At 44.8% G+C, this 26,579-nt stretch overlaps 2 protein-coding genes across 6 annotated transcripts; one reads left to right on the top strand and one right to left on the bottom strand.

The window, feature by feature from the left end:
• The first annotated feature begins 5 nt into the window (after positions 1–5).
• On the top strand, positions 6–20,785 carry LOC114848992 (protein tweety homolog 3-like). 4 transcript variants are annotated; one of them, XM_029140011.3, is made up of 15 exons: positions 6–523; positions 1,435–1,619; positions 7,234–7,430; positions 10,135–10,246; positions 10,330–10,550; positions 10,658–10,753; positions 10,888–10,960; positions 11,090–11,165; positions 11,890–11,945; positions 12,215–12,307; positions 12,591–12,683; positions 12,762–12,898; positions 14,696–14,869; positions 16,044–16,119; positions 18,043–20,785. In XM_029140011.3, the coding sequence occupies exons 2-15, from the start codon at positions 1,494–1,496 to the stop codon at positions 18,175–18,177; spliced, it is 1,665 nt and encodes a 554-aa protein (XP_028995844.1). In that variant the 5' UTR covers positions 6–523; positions 1,435–1,493; the 3' UTR covers positions 18,178–20,785. The 4 variants fall into 4 exon arrangements, with proteins under 4 accessions (XP_028995844.1, XP_028996086.1, XP_028995923.1 ...); XM_029140090.3 differs by lacking the exon at positions 6–523 and adding an exon at positions 531–674; XM_029140178.3 differs by lacking the exon at positions 6–523 and adding an exon at positions 767–945.
• A 673-nt stretch (positions 20,786–21,458) lies between these two features.
• LOC114859896 (beta-1,3-N-acetylglucosaminyltransferase lunatic fringe-like) lies at positions 21,459–26,579 on the bottom strand. Of its 2 annotated transcripts, XM_029157976.3 has the most exons (8): positions 26,107–26,579; positions 23,665–23,713; positions 23,304–23,406; positions 23,069–23,222; positions 22,904–22,989; positions 22,656–22,815; positions 22,478–22,563; positions 21,459–21,928 (listed from the first exon to the last, which is right to left on the bottom strand). In XM_029157976.3, the coding sequence occupies exons 1-8, from the start codon at positions 26,461–26,463 to the stop codon at positions 21,862–21,864; spliced, it is 1,062 nt and encodes a 353-aa protein (XP_029013809.1). In that variant the 5' UTR covers positions 26,464–26,579; the 3' UTR covers positions 21,459–21,861. The 2 variants fall into 2 exon arrangements, with proteins under 2 accessions (XP_029013809.1, XP_029013816.1); XM_029157983.3 differs by lacking the exon at positions 22,478–22,563.

Genomic DNA, 26,579 nt, shown 5'->3' with positions numbered 1-26,579 from the left:
CACACACACACGCTCGCACACGCGCGCGTGCTCTCGGTTTCAGAGCTGGAGCTGCCGCAACACCCCGTCCTCCAGTTTTTTTCATACGGCGTTTGCTTCTCCCTTCAGCTCTGCCGACCGACCGAGGCGCCGCAGGAGCAGACGGGCTGAACCGACGGGCATCGTGGGAACAGCACCGACGGCATCACACAAAAACAAACCAACAAAAACACGCATAGGGTCGACGAGTTTAGCGTCTCGTTATCTGCAGCTCCCCACAGTTCGGTTGAGCGGTATGAGGTACACGAGCGGACCGGATTAGGAGCCGTCATATTCTGCCGTGTTCAATGTGGTTCCGACTGCAGCCGACTCGCGCCTCGCAGTTGACGCTAGCACGGCGCGGCCGCGTTGATGCAGCAGCGCGCGCCTGCGGTGTTCACATCCACCGCGCGGACCTGCATGAAGACAAAAGGCGAGGCGTTCGCCGGACCGGACTCCCGAGGCTGCACTAACCCAGAGTGTGCCCCCGCCGCGGCTCCACCAGGTTGGTTCCGATTCGCGACCCCGACACCGGAGGCGAGTTGCTGCCGTTTCGCCTCCCCGTTGCCTTGACGACTCCGCGAGACTGCGGTAGTTTGAGCGGACAAAGCGGGCTCCGGCTAGCTAATCCCGGCGCAGCTAACGGTTTATTAACGGTAAGAAGGGTGGAATATGGGAGCGACCTACATGTTGTGCTACAGTGAATCTAACGGCGCACACGGTGCTTGTGTGTGGGCTTTGACTTAACGGCCATTTCACCGTCACGAAGCTGCCGTATGGGCGTAAATTGGACGATGCTATTGTCATTATTAATGTACAGTACGTCCAGATGGAGATGACCTCATTGGGTTGAGTTTAGCTTTGCTGTGGACTGTGTGCGGGTTATTGTGACACGTATCTCACCCCTTCGGCTTCTCCTCATTACGGGTGAGCTGGGTTTTTTTTTACCAGTTCCTTATAACACGACGGAAATAAAAGCAGGAAAACCCTCACGTGTCGAATTAATTTGTGCGACGCGAACGCGTTACTGCAGGTGTGTGTAGACGAGGAAACGTGCACGGGAGGCGAAGGCGAGGACACTTTGTGCCGCACAGCTGAACGCTGCTCATGTGCTGCATATTAGTGACGTCCAGAAGACAATAACCCTAATGTATGTGTATGTGACGGGCAGTGTAGTGGTTTGTTGATGATGGTTGTTCCACCGGTGTTAACGGTTATTAGCACTAATAACTCACAGGCTGTGATGTCTTCTCTGTAGTTGATGGGAATAGATTGGTGGTTACCTGTATTAGCAGCAATTACCTTATCTGCGCTTATTATGATTTGGAATTGTGTGGCTGATATCCGCTGGTTTGTACTGTGCCTTAAGTCATTTCCGTGCTCGTTAACCTGAGTCTGTTGCAAATGTCTTCCCAGTGTCTGTGAGGAATCGGGCTAGCGAGTGAAGTGACCGTCGGACAGGTAGCTGCGTCAGGATGGCGGCTGTGGTGAACTACTCGCCTCCATGGTGGGTGGACCTGCTGCACCGCTTGCCTCATTTCAACATTGAATTCCAGCTGGTGAGCAGTGACTTCAGGCCAGAGGACTCTGAGTACCAGAAGGTAAGACAAGTACAGTGGAGTAATCAGCTCCCACGCAGAATTGATCATGCCCCCTATGATGCAACTTCGCCGTGCCGTCCCACCTTCTGCCACGTGCCCGGGCTGTAATTTCACAGAAGAGTGGCCAAGTAGTGACTAAGGTTGTCCTGCAGTCACAGAGTTGTGGGTTCACTGGCTGCATCGATCAGTATAGTACTGTAGGTGTGTGTCTGTGAGTCTGCACAGACACAAACGCAATAATCCCACACGTTCAATCATTGTTATGAATATGTTACTTTATAGTTTAAAAATAAATTAAATTATAGTGTTTGCAGACAGTATTTGTCAATGCTTTTGAGGTTAATAGAAACATAGGAAAGTACAAGACAAAGCATTACTGAAGCATGTACAGTAGCTACAATAATTGATCCTTTATTGTTTCCCATGATTTCCTAAGAAATGTAAAATGGACTGAAACAAATTCATCAAGCCAACCTCTCCTGATGATAGATTCCTATGCCCTTCATTGCCAGTTAAACAGACGTGACAATTTTCTGCTTTTATGCACATAACAAGTACCTTCAGGACAACATATGGGGCTCTGGAAACAAATAAACAAACATTTCTTGCTATCTTCTGCCATTTCACTTGATAAACAATTAATTGATTTAATAAAATATAATTTTGAGGCATGAAAAACAATCATTAGCATTAGTTAAAAGCGTACATTTAACTGTAGTTCTTCTGTGATCAAAGGCTGCTTGAGTCTGAAGCTTTGCCTTAGAGAGCAGCTCTATCTCAAAGACGGGTTTTGGCCCAGTTTTCCTGCATTTCATTAGAATCCTCAAACAAGGTGACTTCCAGGTCTCTGCTGCAGAAATCACAGCCTTGCTAGGCCCCATAAAGTCGAGACACATTACTTAGACTCCACACACTTTTTTGCTGCAGTCACCCCTCAATGTAGTTTTCTGACATGCCCAAGGAGCGGAGGGAGGGTGTGTGAGTTCAAGAGCAGAGCGTGGGAAGGCACCCACGGCCATGAACAACGGAGAGAGATGAGAACTGGAGAGAGGAGCCAGGAGAGAGGAGGAGGAGGGAGAGAGAAAGATAAAAAGGGACTGATTGGAGGCTCGAGGAGAGAGAGAAGGCTTGATGAGCCATGGGAGGTGCTACTAAATTGCCAAATAGCTACTTCCTGTGAGCTATTCAGTGTTTAACTAAGAGCCTTTGTGTGTGTGAGTGTCAGTGTGTGACCACTGGAATTTTAAGGACCCCCTTTTTAGACTAATTACATCCTGACATGTTTTAGCAGATGGCACTGTTTCTGTGTCGCTGAGCATTCAGCTCTAAGATCACGTTTGGTTGTACATTGTTTGGTGGTATGGTACCTAGTTATTATAGTATGTGCTGTGTCACATACAGTATCTTCACTTTCTGTGTCAATGCGTATTTAGCACTCAGTGTTGTTTGGCGAGGTGAGGTCACAGATCTCCCCCAGGGCTTGGGTGTTTGTGTGTGAATGAATATAGGGGATCTATTCAGGGTGAAATCATTAATTCTGGCTAGACGGGGGGAGGTACAGGGGGCGAGAAGAACAAGAAGAAGGAGTCTGAACTGGACAGGGGACGGGAGTGAAGAAGAGGGGGAGGAGAGGGGCAGAAGAAGGGGAGGGCTTGTGAAAGAATGCTGTCTTTCTTTCTTTGAGTCTTTCACTGAAGCCCTTCTTTAGATTGGCTCAGTATATCTGTCTCAAAGGCTTTCATGCATCCACTCATCCAGCTGAGAAACACACACACACACACACACACACACACACACACACACACACACACACACACACACACACACACACACACACACACACACACATACGTACATACAAACAGGATCCTTTAGTGTACTGACTCCCTCGCCACAACATAATATGACACACATTTGCACACAAAAGAAAGCGTTGAGTTTTTTCTTTCTGATGTGATTTGGTGCAGGTTCATTTGTATTCAGCTGCTCAAAAATGTCTACTTACACAATGACACTCACTCGCTCACTCACTCACTCACTCACTCACTCACTCACTCACTCACTCACTCACTCACATGTTGTTCTTTGTTGTACTGAAGTTTGCACAAGGCTGTTTAGCGTTCAGAAACTTTCTTGGTGGACGCTAACTCTGAGATGGAGTGTTTTTCTCTCGAGGAGCTGAAACAGGAGCTTTTATCCTGAGGTTCTACATGGCATTAGAGTAATGCTTTTGCCTGTCCTGGTGTGTGTGTGTGTGCCTGTATTATGGTAGAATAGCAGAGTCAGCTACCAGCAGCAGTTACACAGCTGCAGACCATTACAGAGTCATGTGACCTATAATGACACACACACATGTTGCCAATTGTGGAAAGTAACTCAGTAATTAGTATTTTGAGTCGTTTTTTGGTATTTGTACAGTGGAAAAATATGTCTCATCATCATAGCAAGGGTCTGATTTAATTAAAAACAGGAGGTGAATATTTAAGTGGGATTTGTTTTTGTGACAACATACGACAAGTGCAATCTGCTCAGACAATTTGATGCGTTCAGTGAGGAAATGTGATATGTTAATGCCAAAGGCGAGGGATCAGCACATGCAGTTACCTTTACCAGTTGCTGTTTAAACTACTGAACTGTTTGTATTGCTCCCTGTCACCAGCAGCCTGTGCTACCTGCTTATTAGTACCATTTCCTGTCAGCATCATTATGTGGGCTATTTTGCTTTTACGTCTCCTTAATGTTGTTAGAGTGTCAGTGCAGTGACTTAAATGTGTTACACGTTTTGGTAGGTTATGACCAAGCTGTTTGCTTGTTTTTGTGCTTGTAGTCGTCCTATGACCCAGCTGATGCCTTTTGTCTGGACACAGATTTCTCTGGTATTGTTTTGGTTGTTCTTTGACCCTTAGTTCAGGTGAATATTACAAAGAAGCTGAGGTCAGTCAGTGCCAGTGAAATTGAGAGCACAACAGACTACAGAGTTACAGGGAAAGTGCAAGGACAACTCACTGAAGTGGAAGTGATTGATCCTGTCAGCTTAAATGCACCCAGACGTGCACACACTCACACTAAAGTGAACAGATTGAAAGTAGATCACTGTGCTTGTGTGTTTAACGTTTAGCTCCTCCTCCAGCCTGCAACCTGATCTCCAGTAGACACGCACGCGCACGTGCACACTTGCACACACACACGCGCAGTGCTTATTAGTAGCTAATTGATCCACGCTTAATCTGATGTGATGGTTCGTCGGCCCCAAAGTTAATCTAGCGGCCGTGGTGCAGTGAGTGAGGTGGCTGCAGTGACCTGCTGTCTGAGTTAAAGCTTCAACATTAAGCTCATGCAGCTCCGCTCCCCAGCTACATCATTACACCCTCCCTGGACTGGGTTTGGTGGCTTGGCCCACTCACCCCCTTGGATCGGCACCTTGGTTTTTACATGTGGCACTGTGTCCGCACAAATGCTTGCATCACCCTGTTGCTCTGCTGTTTTAAATAACATTAGACATCCAACATCTGAACCCCTGCTCTAAAATAATGCATATCGTAGTTGCATTACATACATACTGATAATAATTAGTTAATATAAAGTCATCAAATCAATATAATTTGACATTTTTTCAGGTAAATTTGCCAAATTACATTTAGGGTCTTTTTTAAAATACATTGATACCATCAAAGTTAGTTCTCTGAAAATGTCTCTGAGACATGTCTCAGATCTGTTTTTATTTAGAATAAAATATGGAATTATCAAATTTGCCACCCCTGTAGTAGGATTTATGATGCCATAGAACATTACAGCTTCCTTCTCATTGTGTTGAATTATTACTCTATACAGTGTGGTATAAGCCCTGACTGACCTAAGCCCTGAATTTAAAGTCACTAGAGATCAGTGCATTAGTGGAACACAATACTTCTTAACCATAGCACAATGTTCACAGCGCAGGCCCAGCCCATAGATAATAACAGGATATTAACAGAGACCAGTAATCTACAGAGCTTATCTCTCTCTCTCTTAACATGAAGAGCTTGCTTTGTTTATTTTTACTTGCTTGTGTGCCCCCCTTATCTTATTTAACCTGTTGGAGGAAAGTAGTCAGGGCAGCAACCTCTAGCTCAGTCCAGAGATACCAGCTGCTTTAACATGAGAAATAAATACAGTAATGGCAGAAATACACAACTGAGCTGTAAATACACAAACCCTTAAATGACTATTAAGACTCTTTTCTCCTTTGATATATGAGGCTTTGCAGCTGTATTGTGTCCTTTCTGCTACAGTGGTCTGGTTTAGTGACCCACTAACCTGACTACGATACATAGTCGATACATGTGCTACAGCTGCCACAGTTCCCACAGGATGCTGATATGGGACTGCATGGTTGATGTGAAAAGGAATAAACCCTAGTATTGATTCTAGAGAGGGCATATTAGCTGGTTGTGGGAATTTTAACCTTGGTGTCAATAGCCGCATCATTTCCTAATTTGATTTATGACCCAACACCTGCAGAAATCTGCTGGTCTTAAGATGCAAATTATAATTCACGAGAAAAAAAGCAAACATTGGATCAAAACTGAGATTTTCTGCTCTGATAAAATTCTGCCCTCCTTTGGATACTTTGATTTCAATGCTGCAAAATGTGGTTACCAACAGAATAACCCTGATGTGTTTGAGTAAAAGAATAAAAAAGCATAAATGTATTTTTTTTTAATGATGTAATTTTTCACTGTAAATTCACAGTTACAGTGCAAGCGCATATTACAATTATTGTGTAAATTGCTGGAGGGTAGGAAATAGCTGGCTGGCAGAGAGGAAGAAAATTAGGTCAGTAGAAAAATCTGCAGTTTAGAAGTATGGGAAGGCGGGAGGTCTGTGTGAATCTTGGAGGTGGAGTCAAATTGTGTTAACATCCATGAGGGACTCCCTTAGATTACAGTGTTGCTGTTACTGACTGAGCACAACCGTAGCAGGATTCCTTTGTCTTAAGTGTTCTAGCAGGTGGAGCCTCCGTTTTTGCTGAAACGTGCCTTTGTCTCGGCTCCCTGCAGTATCATGACTTTTCCAGACACCCCACAAGGAAAGAAAACTACTGTAACACTGCAATGTGTGTGTTTGCAGTGGAAAACTCACAAATGCCTGAAATAGCCCTCATTTCCTTCCTTTTAGTGTTCAGTCATCATCATCTGTGTTTTACACCCGCTCTTTTTGTCTGCCTCCACCAGCCCTTCTTTTATTTCTACCCGAAGCTTTTAGAGGTTGTGTGATCCATGTGATGGGACCCTAGAACACACAGCTCCCCAGCAGCTTCGCTTCCGCTCACTCTGTGGAGGTGTGCAAATGCGTGTGTCACTGCATTCATGCCATTTAACAGACGCTATTTTCTGGTCTCACATTGGTGGAGAGAAGAGCACAGCAGAACATGAATCATGTGGTCTCTCTGCCTCTGTATCTGATTTCAGCTTATGTGAATCTGTAAAACCACCATCTGCATTGCTTCCTTCCCTGTGATAAGGCTGACTCTCAAAGATAAAACATTTTATGGTGAATAATTTGTGGCCCTAACATATCTGTCATATATTTCTTGTTGTCACTAAGGTTTCCTGTCTTGCTGTTTTTTCCTCAGTCTATTTTGCTGCTTGGTGCGGTGGCTTTGGTGTGTCTGGCCCTGGACCTCCTCTTTCTCCTCTTCTACTCATTTTGGCTGTGTTGCCGGCGACGCAAGAGTGATGACTCCTCTCACTCCCATACACACTCCCAGCAGCCCAGCGCTGACTGCTGCTGCACTGCCTGGTGTGTCATCATTGCCACACTCGTCTGCAGGTGAGCGGCCTCAACACCATGGGTGCAGATACATTTAGTGAAGTCTTTGTATTGTATTGTATATGTATTTAAAGGCATTTTACCAAATCTCCCTTGCAGTCACTGCCATAGGTAAAACATTTTCATTAGGGATTATTGAATGAACAAGGAGGTTACATGTTAACTTCTGTAATGTTTAGGAGCTTTTTGTCTCTAAGCAACAGCCATGTGAGAGTGTGCATAGTATCAGTTCAACCACTGGTTTGGCCTGAAAATCTATATGGTTTATATGTAACAGGCAGGTGGTTACACTCCTGCTTGTGTTTACCTGAAGTGTTTGTGTAGACTCCCCCAGCAGCAGCATGCTTTTTATTTTGACCACAGATACGGGCCGGTGTGAACTCTGGTGGATTCTGCTCTTCCTGGCACACAAATTCACTGGCAAACTTACAAAGTATTTCTTTTCATTTACTGGCTTTTTTCATTTATTTTCATTTACTCACCTTATTTTACCTTCACAGGACTTTTTATTCCTTTGTTCTGCTTTTCTTGATTCGTTAGTCGCCTTCTGTTATTTATTAATTCTCTCTCTTTAGCCTTTTTCCTGGCCCAGAAAAGTTGCCATGGAGACAGAAGCAGATTTGATGCAGAGACGAGAAATGAATTATACAATCAGAGAAAGCAGTGTGTGCATGTGTGTGTGTGACTCAGTACTGAAAAGCGTTTTTGTAGGTTTTAATATTTCATGATTAGCTATAATATTTCTTCTTGAATATTTAATACGCATCTCAGCACATTTAGCCGGTTATTGTGTGTGCTTCTGTGCGTGTACATCTGTGCACGTCTGTCTACTGTATGTCCACAATTTAATATGACATCACATCTTATTTTTAGCATTAGACCAAAAACATGTTGACTTCCTTAATTTGTGTGCATATGCAGTTTGTTTGGGTAAAAGCTGTACATATGTTATATGTTGTAGTGTTTTTTATTACTATGGGTTTATTTAAGCCACAGAAAATATATCATCAGTTTTAGATATAATGTAAATGTCCCAGTGATAGGTTACACAAAGTGTATTTTGTTAATCCAGGTGACCATTAAAGGATTTAATGAAAGTATAAGTCAGAGCTGGTGACAGCTTTTGAATGGAAGGTGAAATGTCTTCAAAAAAAGGTCCATCTACCACTTAACAGTTCTTTTCTGGGAAATTCCATGGCTATTGTTGGTAAATGGTAAAATGGAATAAAAATGGCTTTTCAGATTCAACAGACCTCAGGATTAAAGCTTACAGTTATGACTTTTCTATATTGTTTTAGGGATCTGATATTTTATAATTGTATTTAGTTGTCACCAGTGGTGTCTGTTTGTTGCTGAAACCTTCTGTCAAAGACAGATTGTTAAATAAATAAAGTGGCACATTAATTCGTGTAATTTTCCTAAACGTTAATTTAGGATTAAAGTGAAAATGCTTTAATCTCATCATGAACCCAGTTTTGACAGTGGACAACATTTGCATTGTCTTGACTACATTCCAGCACATTGCATTTAGTCATTTACACACCAGGAAGCATTTTTAGCAATATGATGTCAGCCCATATTTCTGAAAATGGACTGATGCAGACACTAAAGCTGTTCTATTTCTGTGGAAGCATCTTTCAGAACAAGATTCTCTTCCTCCAAGGCACTAAGATCTCTTATTAATGAAAGTGTTTTTCTGTGTGTTAGTGTTTTATCAGAGATGAGCTAGCTCACTATCTAAGCTGTTTGTTAATATAAAACGCTAAATCCCTTGGCAGTAGCAGGATGTATTAAACTTGCAAGATAAAGAAGAAGCAAGATGAGGAGTGGTGAAGGGAACTGGAGAGGGAATAGGTGGTAGGATGGAGTAAGAAGGATAAAGATCAGCTAAGGCATCAGCTTAAATAAACAAATTGATGGTTAATTAGGACTGTATTCTTATCAATATTTATATTTTGTCTAGGCAGTTCCTCTCTGATGAGGTCCACCATGAAACACACAGGCCTCCACAGTGTGTATAAAACCCTACTGTAACGTGGGCCACTCAAGAGCTAATGGGCTGGAATGAATTGGTTTAACAATGCCCATAAATTTCCCTCTACAAATCTGTCTGGTGTTAGTGTGTAGACATTATGAGTACAAATGGTTCCTTTAAACAGACACATGTAGTACCCACAGTACATACAGTACACAATGAAGGCAAAGGGCAGAGAGAAGATAAAGCTTAGTGGAGTCAGGCATGTGGTTTAGGAGGTCAGACAGATTTCTGGTGGAGGTTTCAGTGAGTTGTGGCGATATTCAATAATATTTAAGTTTGAAGAAAGTGTTCTGTTGCCAGCAAGCCCTGATTTTGTAGCATGTGGCATGTGTGAATAAAGGTGTAGAGCAGCAAGAGGATCTTTGTTGTTGTTTTGTTGCGCACGCGCGCGCGTGTGTGTGTGTGTGTGTGTGTGTGTGTGTGTGTGTGTGTGTGTGTGTGTGTGTGTGTGTGTGTGTGTGTGTGTGTACGCGCACCACTCCTGCGCTTGCACGTGGGGACACTAAAGTGGATAAAGGGCCCAATGCTGCCTGTTGCAGGTTAACAGAAGAACTGTGCTTTGTTGTTAGTCTGAAGAGGAAACAAAAGCATTATATGATTAATATATAGAGGTTCAATTATTCATTTTGGTTAACACTTGGCACGTCCTGTTCTTTTGCCTCCCAGCGCCGGCATCGCTGTAGGGTTTTATGGAAACGGGGAGTCGAGTGATGGTGCCACTCGTTTGGCGTACTCCCTGCGTCACGCCAACCGCACGGTATCTGGGGTAGAGAAACTGGTGAGCGTCACAACGTCAAAAAGCACATTTATAAGCAAATATAAATGGGTTAATGCAGTTTTTTGGTTAATATCTGTGTCTAGGTCTCTGACAGCGCCTTAGCCTTAAACCAGACAGTGGAGGAGAGCTTAGTCCAGTTAGAGACTGCCTTCCAGGAGCAGACAGACTACGTGTCCATCGTCCAAAAGCTGCAGGGCCAGCTGGACGAGCTGGTGAGGCTGATGGTGGATGTTCCCTTTTGGTCCAGCACTGACATTTCTCTGGAGGACTTGGCACGGAAGACAGAGGCCTTTGACTTTTACAGGTCAGTACTAACTGTTAATGATGTGTTTTTGCATCTACCCAGTCACTCTGACTTTATAATGAAAGAGGGAGCTTGTCTGAATCAGTGTTAAATGTATTTATTCACAGATGGTTGGGGTACTTGGGCCTGCTGCTATTTGATGTACTAATTTGTCTGCTGGTACTCTTCGGCCTGATACGCAACTCTAGAGGCACTCTGATCGGGTATGTTACCGAACCTCATCCCACAAGTCTTGCTGCTCTTGGACGAGTTAAATCCTGTTAAAACTGCTTAACGCATGTCATGTTGGAAAACCAAATCCTCGGTTCAAAAGATATGTTTTGTGTTTGCCCTTCAGAGTGTGTCTGCTCGGGGTTCTGACTCTGATAATCAGCTGGGGGTCTCTCGGAGTGGAGCTGGCCGTTGCTGCTGTAAGTGTAACCATGGCAACATCGCAGAGTTCTCTGCAGTGATGTAATCCCTGCCTGCTATTTGAGCAAGTGTGTTGAGTGTGAATGTAGCTGTAGCCTGATGTGTCATGTGCGTTTACCCTCTTACAGGCCGGCAGTGACTTTTGCGTTTCCCCTTATACCTACATCACCAGGGTAACCAAGGAAAATGCTGTCATCAACCAAGGTATACAAAAATATGTATAAATTATGATTATTATACTCTTTTTGGGTGAATTTTAAAACATTGTATTTGTAAAATTATAAATGTAAACGTTCATATGATCTCATGAGCAAACAGAAGAGACTGCCCAGTGAATGACTGTAGGTTGATAAGTGAGCAGAAACATCTCTAAATGAGTCCATGTCCGACACTGCCAGTAGAATCTCGCCCTGACATGCTGCTGCTATTTTAAGAAACAAGTGTTTGCATTTATGTGTGTATCCAATGGGATTGTGTTTGATTGACACGCTGGTATGTAAATGCTGGTTCTCTCTCTCTCTCTGCTGACCGCAATGCCTCAGCGGCGTTGCACACTCCCTGCTCACGCTTTCCTCTGCTTGTCCCAGATGTGCAAAAAACAGGGCATATTTTGTTTCACTTAGGATCATTATCTGATTTGTTCTATCTGTTCATCCTTTTAAATCCCTCTTTGCTTCTCGGTTGCTCTGTTTCTTCCTGTCTCACTTCCCGTTTTGCACTCATCTAATGAGTGCTGTTGTCTGTCAGTTGTTTCCGCTCTGTCTGCTGTCGAGCACAGATGTTGCCTTTGTAACATACATATAAATCACACAGTTATGTCTGAATAATGTGGTTATCACACTTCTACAGTGGTATACTACATTTTGTTATAAATGTTAATTGTAGATATGTATTATTTCTTAATGTGGATTTGTTTGTATGATCCCAGATATCCTGCAGTATTACCTGAAGTGCAGCTCTGGCCAAGTTAATCCTTTCCAGCAGGTAACCTGGCTCTTTTTTGCCTAGTAATTAGCCTCTATATCAAGCACATCTGTACAGTCTCATTCAGTTCAGTACAGCAACTCTCATGTAGTCTTAAAGTTGACTAAACATGTTTGAGAATTATCACCTCTTTACATACTTTTGGCACTTTTCACAGCAGATTGGATTAAATTTCATATTAGAGGTGAACTTAATAAAGTGGCCAGTGTCTGTAATAGTGAATAACAAAAGGTATGTGTGCGTCCTTGCTGTCTCTCTGTGTTTCATAGAGGCTATCAGGGAGTCACAAGGCATTGGTGGAAATGCAGGATGATGTGGCAGAGCTACTGAGATCAGCAACACGTGATTATGCCAACACCAAGGTGTGTGTGCTTCTGTGCGCAGGGATCTGTAGGATGTTTGTATTTGCAGTTGAGTGGATTCACATCGGTGAGAGGGTGATGAAAGTAGTGTGTGTGTGTGTGTGTGTGTGTGTGTGTGTGTGTGTGTGTGTGTGTGTGTGTGTGTGTGTGTGCGTGCGTGCGTGCGTGCGTGCGTGCGTGCGTGCGTGCGTGTGTGTGTGTGTGTGTGTGTGTGTGTGTGTGTGTGCATAGGTGGATATCTATATTTGATAATGCGTGAGTGACCTTTGCTTTCTGTGTGCAGGGGAGTCTTGAGCAAATCCAGTCTGTGCTGAATTCTACAGAAGTGGGTTTACACCAGCTGACCGCTCTGGTTGACTGTCGCAGCCTACACATGGTGAGTCACGTTGCGTGTTGGAGTGTTAAAGTCTTAAAGTCCCTTCTCATTTGACTTTACTTGCTTTGGTTTTTGTAGGACTACGTTCAGGCTTTAACAGGCCTGTGCTATGACGGAGTGGAGGGTCTCATCTACCTGATTCTCTTCTCCTTTGTCACTGCTCTGATGTTCTCCTCCATTGTGTGCAGTGTGCCTCATACCTGGCCTGGCAAGAGGTAAAACACACATGGACTCAGTCTCTCTCACAGACCACCCACACTGACACCTTTACGTTCCCATCTCTGGACTTAATTTGTACACTAACAGCTAACATATCATTAGCTACTGTATAACATGTTACGGTGATTGTCCAACTGACTTCAGCTGATAGAACGCCCCTAGAAAGCAATAAAAAAGCCATGCATGTCATACATAAGGTCTAGTTTGTACCCAGAGCTGTTGTTGCCTTTTGTATGTCTTCCTGCCTGTCTTTGCATCCATTCAGTTTTCTTGTCTGATATTAGTTTTTTGGTTGTTAGCTGTTAGAACTGTCAGTCTGGCTGATTGTACATTTTCTACTTTTCCTTTCTCTGTTGTGGACGTGGAGCACCAGTGTTGTGTTAGATTGTGTATCACCAATTTTTTTTAATCTGTGCCCCACTTCCTCCTTCTGTTCCTTCCCTTCCTCCTCTCTCCCTGTCCTGATTTGGAAATACTTTGGGCTTCAGCGAATGATGGTGAATATTACAAAAACGGCAGGGCTTGTGGTCCCATATGCAACATATTCAAATAGCCATTCAATCACCCAGCTATTTCTGTGGAACAATGAGTCAAAAGAGCTTTAGATTCTACATAAAGTGATGTTTTTCACTCTGACTCTTGAATTATGAGCTGTGCCATAATAGTGGTGTTTTATGCTTGTCAGTGAGTGTGAATTACCAGCAGTGCTAAGTTATGGCCCGGCAGATGTTAAACTATAATCTATAATTCAATATGTCCTTGAATTGAATAATGGTTCAATGGGTTTGTTGCTTTCTTAGACTGACTGTGCTGCAAGTGCTGAGTCTGTTTGATGTGCTGCACAGCTTAGCTCCATTTTAAGTCAGTGAGTGAAAATAATGAAACACCCCCTCCGGGTGGCCATTCCTGGTAGTAACAGCTCCTGTAGCTTCCAAAAAACACTCTCACTTTCTCCTGTTACCTGTCTGATACATTTACATTACATTTTACAGCTTGGTGCAACATTTTACCATGCAGAAAAGTCCCATGAAGGAAAACTATCCTAAAAACAGAGAATAAAATCGAATTTACATATGCTAGTGCACATGACCACGTATCGTAGAAACCAGTACATTTCTGTAGCCAGAGATCAAACTTCCAAATCAGCACATATTATTTGATGCCTCATTCTGTTATGTTGCTGGCCTTTTTACATTCTTGACCATTTTATGTCTGAAATGGTTTTATCTCCTTTTTCCTGGCGTTTTTAATTTAATTTCCATAGAGCGTTCAGAGATGCATGACTTTTAAGAATATGAAACTCTACAGTTTGAAACGGACGGTAGACCACCATGAATCAAGTCGTCTGTGCCGGTTTAGGAAGACTGCATGACGAAAATAACTGCATGCTTCTGCATACTAGAATACGTTTGAGAATACTGAAGAGTCTAGCATCGTCATACAGTTTGATATTGTGTAACCACATAGAAATATCAGTGTTATGGCTGCTCCTAAGGCTGTGTATTAAGTTAAGAGACTACTTTGTACTACTTTGTATTCTGTAGTGGACTTGTTTTGTAGATGAATGCCGTCCATGTTGCTTTTCTTTTGTTCAGCTGTTATGGGGCTGGAGGCATGGTCTTAACCAGTCTTCTATATGAGGGGACTCCTCATAGTACATCTTCCCCTCCTAACCTCCTCTTCAACCACTTGTTTACACTCTGTTGTCTCTCTCGGATCTCCCTCCCCTCTACCTTTTCCCTCCCTATCCATCACGCCCTCTCGTGCCCTGCCTTTACCCCGACCAATTGAAGGACGGATGAGGAAGACGGAGAGGACGAGTCTGGTGCCTCACGGGGCGGTGTGCACGATAACCTGTACCGCGTTCACATGCCCAGTCTCTACAGCTGTGGCTCCAGCTACGGTAGCGAAGCTAGCCTGCCCGCTACAGCTCATACTGTCAGCAATGCCCCCGTCACTGAATACATGTGAGTTAGCACCCACCGCTAGCCAGAAGCTAGCAGGACCCATACACTGTCTGCCACAGCTGCTGCTTGCCTCGTTTGACCCAGACTAGCAGCATAGATCACTGCCTTTGATACGTTCAAATGGATTTTTATAGATACTATTATTTGCTAAGTGTGGCTCGCATGTCCACCATGTGAACAAAAAAGTGACCAACCCAGCATATATTTTGATCCCTATAGGACATTAGCTTCCTTCATTATCTGCCAGTCTGCCTGTTTCAGTCCACAGTCTTACTAAGAGATACAGAAGAGAAAACAACAAAATATACAGGAGTTGAATAGCAGCATTTGCTTTGTAGCAAACACCTACAGCGTTCAATCAGAAATTCATAATAGAAAGAATTTCTGAATTTAGAAGAATTTAGTTTCTCTGGACCATTAAATAGTCATTTAGTTTTGTTACATTTGGGGTTTTGACAAATCATGTGTGTTTCACAGTACTGACTTTCAGCCACAAAGGTTTGTTGCAATTTATTGTTGTTGAAGAAAATGAGTCAGCAGTGAGACCCTGTAGACTTTTAGCAGCAATGTAAACTAAAATACATTTACAGTTCATGACAAAAAGCGCTTTTGATTTGTCCTAGTACGAAAAGGACTTAATGGACATTTCTTATCAACACTGAAACAGTGCAGCAGGACTTTGTGTTGATTAAACCATTGGGTTTTAATACATTTTTGGAATTTTAAAACAGTTATAACAATTTTAGCAGGTCAGTTAGGCTTCCAGCTATATTGCGCTATTGAAATACATTTGAACATTAAAGTATTATTATCTAATAATTAAAATATTTACAATTTCACAAATATAAATATTATAAGGTTTGTGCCAAATGCCAGTTTCCTGTGGGTCCCCACACTGACAAAGTACTATTTTACTGAGCCTGTGTTCAATTGTGAGACTCCAATTTTTTGGAGCACGCATTGTGATTAAAGCGAGAGATTTACTTATGTTGGCCTGTGGCAGAGAAGTTAAACCCCTGGCTTTAAAGCGCCACCTAACATAAAAGTATAACTCTTTCGAAGGCCATTCGTGAGAGAGCAAACGTCAAATCACGAGCAGTCCACAGATCAGTTAAACAGCTCAGCATCAGTGGTGGGGTGACCACATGCAGTAACCTTCTATTCTATAATGCAGGAGCCAGAACGCAAACTTTCAGAACCCTCGGTGTGAGAACACCCCCCTGATTGGCAGGGAGTCCCCTCCGCCCTCTGTAAGTGAACACTTTCTAGATCACACTCTGCCTCCACTATCTTCCAATACCCACAGTACTGCTGGGAGATACTCAAAACCACAGAAACCACAAATATTGCTTTAGAAACACCGTCCAGCCGCATGGTTTTGATTCAGATTTCTTTCTAGCATGCTAGTGTGGATATTGGAAGCTAGTCCCCATATCCCTACACCACTGCAAGTGTCCTCTGTTCTTAAACTAGTCTGTGATGATGGATTGCCTTCATGAAGGTCATTTGGCAGCCTGGGAGTACCTGGAAGTTTTCAAAGTAGCCTGTTGAAAATAGAGAGCTGAAACGGCATTAAAAGAGAGGCTTGACTCTTTTAGTGGGAAACTATGGGTCAGTCTAATGTCTACAGAGTTGTTCTCTATTTCTGATGTAAGAAGTCTGGTCGGTTTCATCAGTGAATTGTTAGAGGATTAAGAGGATTGCGAGATAACAACCTCTTAATGTTTAGTTCTGTAGTGCTTTGCTCACTCTCTTCAGGTAAGTGTGCCAGTGTTTGAATCACACATTTATTTAAGTTTGTGCAACAAACTGGCTGAGTTTACTGGCATTGACAAGGGGCCGCTGGGCCTGTAGTTGTGGATGTTGCACACACACATTTGGGATTATACAGTATAACCATGGAGTGACCAATCACCAACTCTAGCAGTTTCACTTCTGCACACCTCTGTGCTCCACGCCACCTGATACCCTGCAGAGAGGCTGATCTTTTTGACAGTAAACAGAAGCCCAAACCTTGAACGTTCCTGCTCCCCCTTCCCTCTGTTCCCACAGTGTGTCTCTGTGTGCATTCTCCAGTTAAGGTGTGTGTGTCCTCTGTTTCTGTGCCCCCTCACCCTTCACCATTAAACACGTAAAGGAGCACGTTTCTCACCAGCAGTAGCGAACTGCAGCCACGAGGCACCGCTCTTAGGCAGGACGTCTGTCCCGTCGCCTGCGCTGAGGTGGAACCCAGAGACGTCCAACTGTAACTGAGAGCACTAACCATCTACATCAGAACTAGAGCACTAACTACAAACCACTGACCAAATGAAGCACATCTAATTTACAATAACATCATCCAGACCTAATCAACTGTTTAACAAATGACTGTTGTAATGAAACACCCCCGGCTGTCCAAATGACTGGTCATAGTGTTTCTGCTGTGCCTGTGTGTGTTTGCCTCACATGTACTACCATATCTATCTATCTATCTATCTATCTATCTATCTATCTATCTATCTATCTATCTATCTATCTATCTATCTATCTATCTATCTATCTATCTATCTATCTATCTATCTATCTATCTATCTATCTATCTATCTATCTATCTATCTATCTATCTATCTATCTATCTATCTATCTATCTATCTATCTATCTATCTATCTATCTATCTATCTATCTATCTATCTATCTATCTATCTATCTATCTATCTATCTATCTATCTATCTATCTATCTATCTATCTATCTATCTATCTATCTATCTATCTATCTATCTATCTATCTATCTATCTATCTATCTATCTATCTATCTATCTATCTATCTATCTATCTATCTATCTATCTATCTATCTCTCTCTCTCTCTCTCTCTCTCCATCTCTCTCTCTCTCTCTATCTATCTATCTATCTATCTATCTATCTATCTATCTATCTATCTATCTATCTATCTATCTATCTATCTATCTATCTATCTATCTATCTATGTTATTTAAAATGTGAGGCAGCAGCTTGTTTTACTCCTCAGTGTGAAGCACAGTTTATCAGAATCCATGTTTTTCATATTTCTTCTTCTCTTTCCTTTCTTGTCATTTTTCCTGTTTCTGTCTCTCTCCTCCGACTTCTCATTGTTTCCTGCTCCTCCCATATTCTCCTTTGTTCGTGTCCTGTTTTCACATTTGTCCCCCTTCAGTACACCTCCAGTATGAGAGCTAAGTACCTAGCCACCAACCGACCAGACCAGAACCGACGCTCCGTTCCTAACGACCAACTGGACCCTGCTAGCCGGCCTCACCCTGCCGCACGACCACAGTCCTCTGTCCACTAGAAACCAGAATGCAACCCAGTACTGCCTGAATCCAGTTCTCACAGCCAACAACAAGTTCTCAACACAGTGATTGAAGCACCAACGTGACCCCAGTTTGTAACAATCCACAGAATTACTAACGCCAAATCAGCAGCATGCCAGAACTCCCCAAACCAGTCCATCAGAATAGAACAGCACACCTTGGATGATCACTTTTTCTTCATGGACACAACCTGAGCTGCTCATTCCACCACTGCTGTGAAGAATCAGCCCACATAACCACATCTCACAGCTACGAAAGCGCCTTGGATCCATCGCCTCAGTTTTCTTGTCTACTCCACAGACACCTTCCCTCCACTGGGATCTGTACACTGCCCTCCAGTGGACACGGTACATCATCACCAACCAACGAACCACAGTTTTACATCTAGACCAAACACTCAGACACAGACAAGAGCATACACATACTCACACAGACTGTACAGAGATGTAAATAATAAATGTGTGCTTTATCCAGATTTCATGAGAAGTAGACTGTTGAATCATTACTGGTAATGTTGTGTGCTGCGTGTTTATCTTGGAAATTGTTGCTGTACACACACATATGAGTAGACAGATAGTCTAACAATCACTCATCTGTTAATAATAAGCCAGTGAATCACAAAGCCATGTTTAGATAAAACACCACATCCGCATCCTCTCCTTAGCATTTACCATTGTTGTCTAACTGAGACTTGAATCGTGTGGCCATGTGTCTCTGAATTTGCATTTGTGCACATACAGTAAACATCAAATACTGCAGCTTCTGAACACGAGCCTGGAATTGTGGAATAACTGCTTTGAACTGTGCGAATTGGATGGAGGAACAAAGGACAAACGGTGGTTCAACCTGTGCCAAAAGACTTTAATAGTACAAATGAAGGATGCCTGATTTGTCCTACTGCCTCCAAATGTTTTAAAAAGGGAAAATAGAGACTGATAGAATATTTTCCCCCCATGTGAAAATAGGAAAGGAACCAGAAGGACACTTGAAAAGAGCAGCGTTGGACTGAAAATAGTGACTAAATGTTTGCTAGGTGCTACGTTAACCTGCCGACGTCCCGGAGGACGAGCAGGACTGAGGAGGGATGAGACATTTGTTATTTTCAAGTGTTTTGCTTTCATTCAGGGAAGTGATCGGAAACATTGAAACCAGTAAAATAGAACAGCTTTCCAACATTAATGTGAATGGAAGTTGTGTCCCTGTTTGTTTCAGAATCCAGGACAGTGGGTATTTTTTATGTTTTGTCATGAGCTGACGCTCGGGATGTGATACTGTGACCAGCTGTAGTATTCTGTTGATTCTTTTGTCTTGCGCTTTTATTTTGTCAACTGGTGACCTTGGACCAACCTCCAGTCGCCATTTGTGATTCTGTTCTTTTCCTTTTTGTACCCACAAGCACAAATTCTCTTCAAGGTGACTTTGCAAGGTGGAGAAATGAAACACACTGTACACCGCCTGCAGCACTGCCAGTGGTTTTCCTCCCGCTCTACTACTCTGTACAGTGTATAAAACTGTAGTCGTGAACCCGTGTGTGATATCACTGCAGCGTGATTGACTGTTGCTCTATCTCAGTGTTACTGTGTTTAAGTACAATGATTGCTGTGTCTGACCGGCTGAAACGAGCTCGAGTTCTTTCTACACAGACGCCGCACATGCCCACAGATGCACACTACACACTGCAGTATCATAGCTTCCATCTTTGCTTCTTTATTCTGTTACATTCACATCTAGAGCTGTAGGAACTTCACAACCTCCCACACTGATATCCATTTGCATTATGGCTGAAGCAGTAGGTAGAACCTGCATTTCAGACGAACACGGCATCTCTAGTGACAGTCGCTGAGTAAGAAGCGCTACCATTCAAACACCGTTCAACCTGTACAGCATTATAATATTTTACTATAAATTAACAACCACTTCTCGTATTAGCGAGACAATCTAACATGTGTGACTCTAAAGAAAATGTCCATGTTATGGTAACAATGCTACCTACGGTCGAGTACATTACAATGTTCCTTTGCACCATTGATGCAAACAGTGTTGAGATCTTTTGGACTAGTCACTGATTAATGGCCTTTCATAATGTTTTTAACTCTTGCAACACTCTTCATATCACATGTTTCTTAATTTTCTCTGTCTTGTAAAATTCAGACTTTAAAGATAAAGTATTAGCTAGCTGTTTTGTAGGAGAATAAAGGCAAGAGCAGCGTTTTTCCTCTCTTATTAATGGTGAATGACTCTCTGTCTTGCAATGTTTTAATAAAACTATTCCAGTGTAATCTGCATAGCTGACTCAAAGATGTATTTGAATTCCTGCGCGGTGCTTTCTGGGATCTCTCATACCGTATTTTCAAAAGAAAAGGAGCCAAGCTCTTGGAAGAATCAACAATGTTTGTGTGTTTGCAGGACTTCAAATACAACTCTGTCCAGATGTGGCAGACAAACAATGTTTTCTATGGCTGTTTTTATTTTCTGATAGTTGAACTATGATATTAATAATGTACATGTCAAAACTGTGGTAACGATATCATTCAGCCTGGAATAAATGTTTTAAAAAACAAAATTAAAGCAACTTTAACGTAACAATTGTGACTGTGGCGTCTTTTTAGTGGGGGCGGTTTTAGGAGTCAGTGCAAACACTGACCACAAAGAATCACAAATAGCAAACTTGTACTTGATTACTTTGCACGGCTTATGATTACATACTGACGCACAGCATACTAGAATAAAGCAGTGTTTTAAATAACTAAACTAAATAACTAAACGTTGTTGATTCTATTCTGTTAGGAGAAAGGTTTCACATTACAGGTTATAATGTTTACCAATCTTAATATAATAAGGTTAATTAAGTCTCTTAATGAACACAAGATTTAACTGTTGATTCACTGACTTCATGAACAAAGCTCTTATGTTGCTAAAACACCAGCGTCCTGAAGGTGTCACTGTTCACTCAGCACAAAGTCAAACCTCACACATTTACACCAGGTAAGTGCTTCCTGTGGTCCACACAGTCTGATGAGTCTGAGCTCTCACACACTCACACTCTCACACACACACACACACACACACACACACACACACACACACACACACACACACACAGTTTTCTGTTATCTCTGCAGGGCACGTTCACCGCTCCATCAGATAAGAGCACTACTGTTGTTTCAGTGTGTGTGAGTAAGGGGGGGGGGGGGGGGGGGTTATGGGTGGGGGTCTCCAGACAGGAACTCCACAGTTCAAAAACAAGGTTTGAAAAATGTTGCACACAGCAAACAGGTTTTTATTATTGTCACCATGACGTCCAGATACTGGAAAAAGCATGTACGCTTCAGAAGCAACAGTTATCGTATACATTCACTTAATGAGGGACTTAACTTAATGACGCTAAGTCAGTTGCATCAACTGCTTTTAAAGCATAGAAATAAAAGACGACCCAACATGAGTCATTTCCCAATTAAACCTCCAGGAGCATAACGGCTTTGTGCTTCTCCTTAAAGCTACCAGTCAGACCTCAGCGGCACAGAAGGACAATGACACCGGCTCCTCAGTGGTCCGAGCAGGCAGCGGTGGAACTTCCTGTCTTTATTCCTCTAACAATTCCCCGCTCGGCTCGGCCTCGTCTCCCCTGCGAGTCCATCCCTCCCTCTTTGTGTGTGTAGCCGTTACAGTCGCCAGGGGCCGGGGCACCAGGCCGTGTCTGGGTACAGCACACAATGGACCGACCTGAACCTGGGAGAGACGGAAACCAGTGTCACAATGCCTGGAAGCCACCAACTGGGAATTTCAAAATAAAACAGCCAGTACAATCAGCCGCATGCACGCGTCCATACGTGCACACACGCAAAATGAACAAAGGCAGGAAACTTGTCACAGTAGTAAAACGTACACACGAACGCGCTAATATAAAAGGAGCGCTGTAGTTTTCACGGTTTTCCTGAGACTCAACAGTTGGAGAATTGTGTCAGACATCTCATGACCTCCATCGCTCCCTGTGGGCATCAGTGTCTATTAATGAGCAACAATAACGAGGATACAGGAAAAGATATAGTAGAACAAAGAGAGAATATCTCCTCCTAAATTCTAATTATTGTACATATACACGCAGTTTGTGCTGAGAACGTGGCACAGCCGTAAATAAACAAGGTGAAATCCTGCGTTTGTGTTGATGCAGGAGCTGGATCAGTGAACACAGCCACACTTTCCCCTGAGCTCCGCTGGTTCTAGTCATCTTCCTCAGGCGCCGCGGGGGCTGTGGTCACGAACACGCGCACACTTTACCTCGTGGGGTCCTCGCTGACTGAAAACGGGCCCTTCACGTTCACGGTGTTCCCGCCGCCTTCCGCCGAGCTGTAGCTGAGAGTCACCTAACGAGAGCGAGGCGCAAACAGGCTGTGATGACGTCGATCCCGTAGCTGCGGGGGGGGGCACGTGCGTGCGCGTGCGCGCGTGTGCTCACCTGGTTGTGCGCGTCCGACACCAGCCCCAGGTTCTCCAGGTGCGAGTGAAACAGGTGCGAGCGCGTGAGGCGCGCGCCGAGCAGCGACTCCACGATGTATCCGACGGTGCAGTCGTCCGGGAGGCGGATGTGCTCGGCGGTCGACATGAAGGTGCCGTCGCTGCGGGGGGGAAGCGGGGGGAGGGGGCGTTAACGCAGCACGCCACGGCAGACGTCGCCGGGTTGTTCACTAGACGGCGGTTTATTACCTCGCCCACGGTTTCATCTTGAGCGCGAGGCCGCGGCTCAGACAGAAGCCCGCTCCTCCCGTGGCGAACCAGAACCGCACCTGCTTCTGCGGACAAGGTTAAAGAAAGAGAAAAAAGTAAATAACAATAGTGGTGGTACGAGTGATTATATGAGGCTTCGACTACCGTCTCCGCGGAGCCGAGCGCCTCCGTGGCCTCGATCGGCCGCTCCAGGCTCGGTCGGCCGATGTAAACGTCCTGATTGTGGCTGTACTGCGACAGAAGCTTCAGGAGCGCGTCCACGTTCAGGTAGTTGTCGTCGTCCACGTGACAGAACCACCTGGAACACACGAAGGTGGTGGTGAGCGACGACCCCGCGTGGGCGCGTGCACCGTTCGCACGGGTTCGGTCCGGGCCTTACTTCCGGTCCGTTGTGACGAACGCGTCGTACTCCAGGGCCATTTTACAGGACAGCGCCTGGCGGCTGTGAGCTGCTGAGCAGTTGGTGTTGATCAGATTAGCGCCTGGAGATGCGATCAGAAATTAGATCAGGATTATTAGGAACCGAGGCAAGAAATGTTAAAAACAATCCAGCCAATGCATCAAGTCAGCGTGACTGATTGTAAAAATAACAGTTCCATGACTGAGCTGAGGAAAAGTCTGCCGTTTAACCCGCCGTGACTTCCTGCCCTTCGTGGAAACAGCGCTGCCCACTCAGCAGCGCGGTTCCTGCTTTCCTGCCTCCGACACGAGAGATAAGAGCTGCTGCGCGGAGCACTCACCCATTCGTTCCCTCAGACCCGCGTCCTCTCCGTCCGTGAACACGAAGGTCTGTGGGAACAACAACAACAAATGACACGCGGTTTCCGATAATTCAGCGAGACAGAAACAGCAGCGTCGCTGCTCGTGGGTGTTTGTGTGTGAGACTCCACGCGTTTTCTCACGTGAGCGCCGACACCCACCACGTGGCGGCGAGCGACGCGGACGGAGTCACGGCGAAGGTGAGCGGCCCGCGTGTCAGCGGCGGAGCAGCTGCGCCTCTAACGATGTGCCGAGTGACGCGCTGCGTGTGCAGGAAGCCACGCAGACCCCACGGCCGACGGCAAACTCACAGGCTGGACGCACGTTTGGACCGATAACAACAGTGTCGACAGACGAACTCAAAGACAATCACACGTTTCTACGGGGAAAGTAGACAAAATCCTCCCTCATGACACAAAGCTGAGGGTTTATCATCTGGAGAGCAGGAATGTCCATTGTGTGTGTGTGTGTGTGTGTGTGTGTGTGTGTGTGTGTGTGTGTGTAGAGGTCACGTTCCAAGTCACAATCAGTAACACTAATGTTACAATTAAAAGTAGAGTTTGTGGCAACTTTCTGGTCCCATAATAATCAGCACTTTATTCTTTACTGGTTCTAAACAGACTTAAACATTATTTCCACTCAACGCTCACAAAGCGCAGGGTCTGATCCCAGCGCTGTGATCGCGTCCCTGCCAGAACGAGGAGGGAGCTGGAGCTCACAGCTGTGAGCGCTCGTCACTCTGTTTTTCCTGAAGTCCCCTGAGAGCAGTCAGCTTCTGCCTGTGTGTGTGTGTGTGTGTGTGTGTGTGTGTGTGTGTGTGTGTGTGTGTGTGTGTGTGTGTGTGTGCTAACATGGGAGGCTGGAGGTCGCCAGGAGTTGAGCTTTTTTCAGGAGTCCGGAAGTGGCGGGAGAAAGTGGTCTGTGTGTGTTTGTTTGTGTGTTAGTGTGTTTACCCTTCAACCACGCATTCCTAACTTGCCGTGAGGCGTCTGCCGAGTTCCCAGTGCCCGTGTTTGTGCAGGTAAAGGCAACAAACACTGTGATAAAGTGTGTGTGTGTGTGCTGCATTTCATTACTCAGCACTCAGTGAAGTGGGAACAGGTAGTTACGCACACCTGACCGTGAGAGCTGACGCTGAAGTGTGTCACACACACACACACACACACACACACACACACCAGCTGATTGGTCCTGCGTTCACCGTGTTTACATGTCAACAGTGTGGGCGCAGCCTCGACCGGGTCCTTCCTCCAAACACTGAGGTTTACACGGAAATAAGAGCGACCGCTGCAGGATCCACAGTTGCGTCTGCGTTTCATTAGGACCTTTGAAGCTGCTGGGTGCAGCTCACCACAGCCCCATGTGTTTTACAGAGGGAGATTCATCCTTGACTCACTCACCACTGTGATTCAGACCAAAAAGCTGTCTCTGTTCATCTCGTTTGATCTCACATATTTATCTGCGAGGCTCTCGGACTGCGCCAGCGTCTCCCTTTCAACTCCTTCCGTCATGTTAGAACTGCTCCAGATCACAGGAGCAGCGTTTTAATCCTCCGCCCTGGAAAAGCGGCTTCTAACACGATCGGTGGCTGAGCAGCGCCTGTGGGTCGGAGCTGCAAATATTACTGAGCCACTGCAGAGCTGAACAGGAACAGCTCTGGTTTAGCAACTGGTTTAGAGATGATGTACAAAAGCACAGATACCTCATTAAAAGGTAACAGCTTTATTCCTACTCAACATGTTTGAAACTGAAATGTGAACCGTTTTAATCCTCATTTGAGCTCTGTGATCAGTTAAGCATTAAATGTAATTTCACAATTTTAAGTAATGATGTCAAAATGATGGGTGTTGGATAAAAGAACAGCTGAAGAAAGTCTAATGCCGAGTCCAATAAAACCACTTTAATTTTCAGCCCACACGTTTGTTTCCAGTCTGAACTAGTCGTTGCTGGAGGCTCTGCTCTATTTGCATGTGAGAAGAACTCCTCGGCGCATTCATACGAGCCGGTCCGAGTCCTCCCTCTTTGTTTGCCCCGCTATTATGTCATCCCATTAGCAGCAGTGTGGTCAGCCCGTTAACCCTCAGATCTCACTCTCATCCATTACAAAAGCCTGTAAAAGCCCTGTTTTACAGTGCAGCTGCAGCAGATCAAAGCCAGGAGCCGGACACGACACAGGCGCCCACTTCGCCTGCAACTGTTGCAGGAGAGGAGATCATGAGAACTGATCTTCTCCAATGACACTGGAGGAGGAGGTGATGGTTCCTGCCTCAGGTCCTTCACCAGGTCTGAATTCTTTGTCCTACACGTAATAAGGTCCTATTTGGTGACCTGTTCATGCTGTTGTGTCACTATAACGGTGGTTATCTACTCTGTGTAGTCTGGAGCAGCAGCTGCAACGCTCCAGCTGTTGGGAACAAACTCACTTGTTGCATGTTCCTGGAGATCCAGGTGTCGAGCAGCAGCTCCAGCCTCGGTCGGTGGTACCTCCCTGTGGTTTTCACCGCGATGAAGAGATCAGCGGGGGAGAGCAGCTCCACGAGCGGGGGAGGGCCGCTGCACCGCGGGGGGCCGATCATGGCTCTCCTCTCCCGGGTCAGCTTCCCGAAGTACGCCGAGAAAAGTTTCCCACTGGCCGCTGCTCCCGGAGACTCCTGCGGGTGTCCGCTGCTCGGGGGTCGGACGGTGGCGATGAGCGTCCCCGTCAGCAGCACGCAGGCGACGGCGGCCGCAGCGGCAGCGGCGCCGGAGCCGCGCTTTGATTCGCCGGTGGGTTTCCACATAGTGAGCGAGAGGAGACTTCCACAGCGTCGCTCATTGACAGAGAAGCGTCTCTGAACCAGTGTTCAGCGGTTCCCAACACGTCCACGGTGCAAACACCAGTGATCTAACCGTGGAC

Source organism: Betta splendens, chromosome 1 (genome assembly GCF_900634795.4).
Source record: "Betta splendens chromosome 1, fBetSpl5.4, whole genome shotgun sequence".
In the NCBI taxonomy this organism is placed as follows: Eukaryota; Metazoa; Chordata; class Actinopteri; order Anabantiformes; family Osphronemidae; genus Betta; species Betta splendens.
Note: the sequence above shows the minus strand (reverse complement) of the source record. Positions and strands in the feature narration are given on the sequence as shown.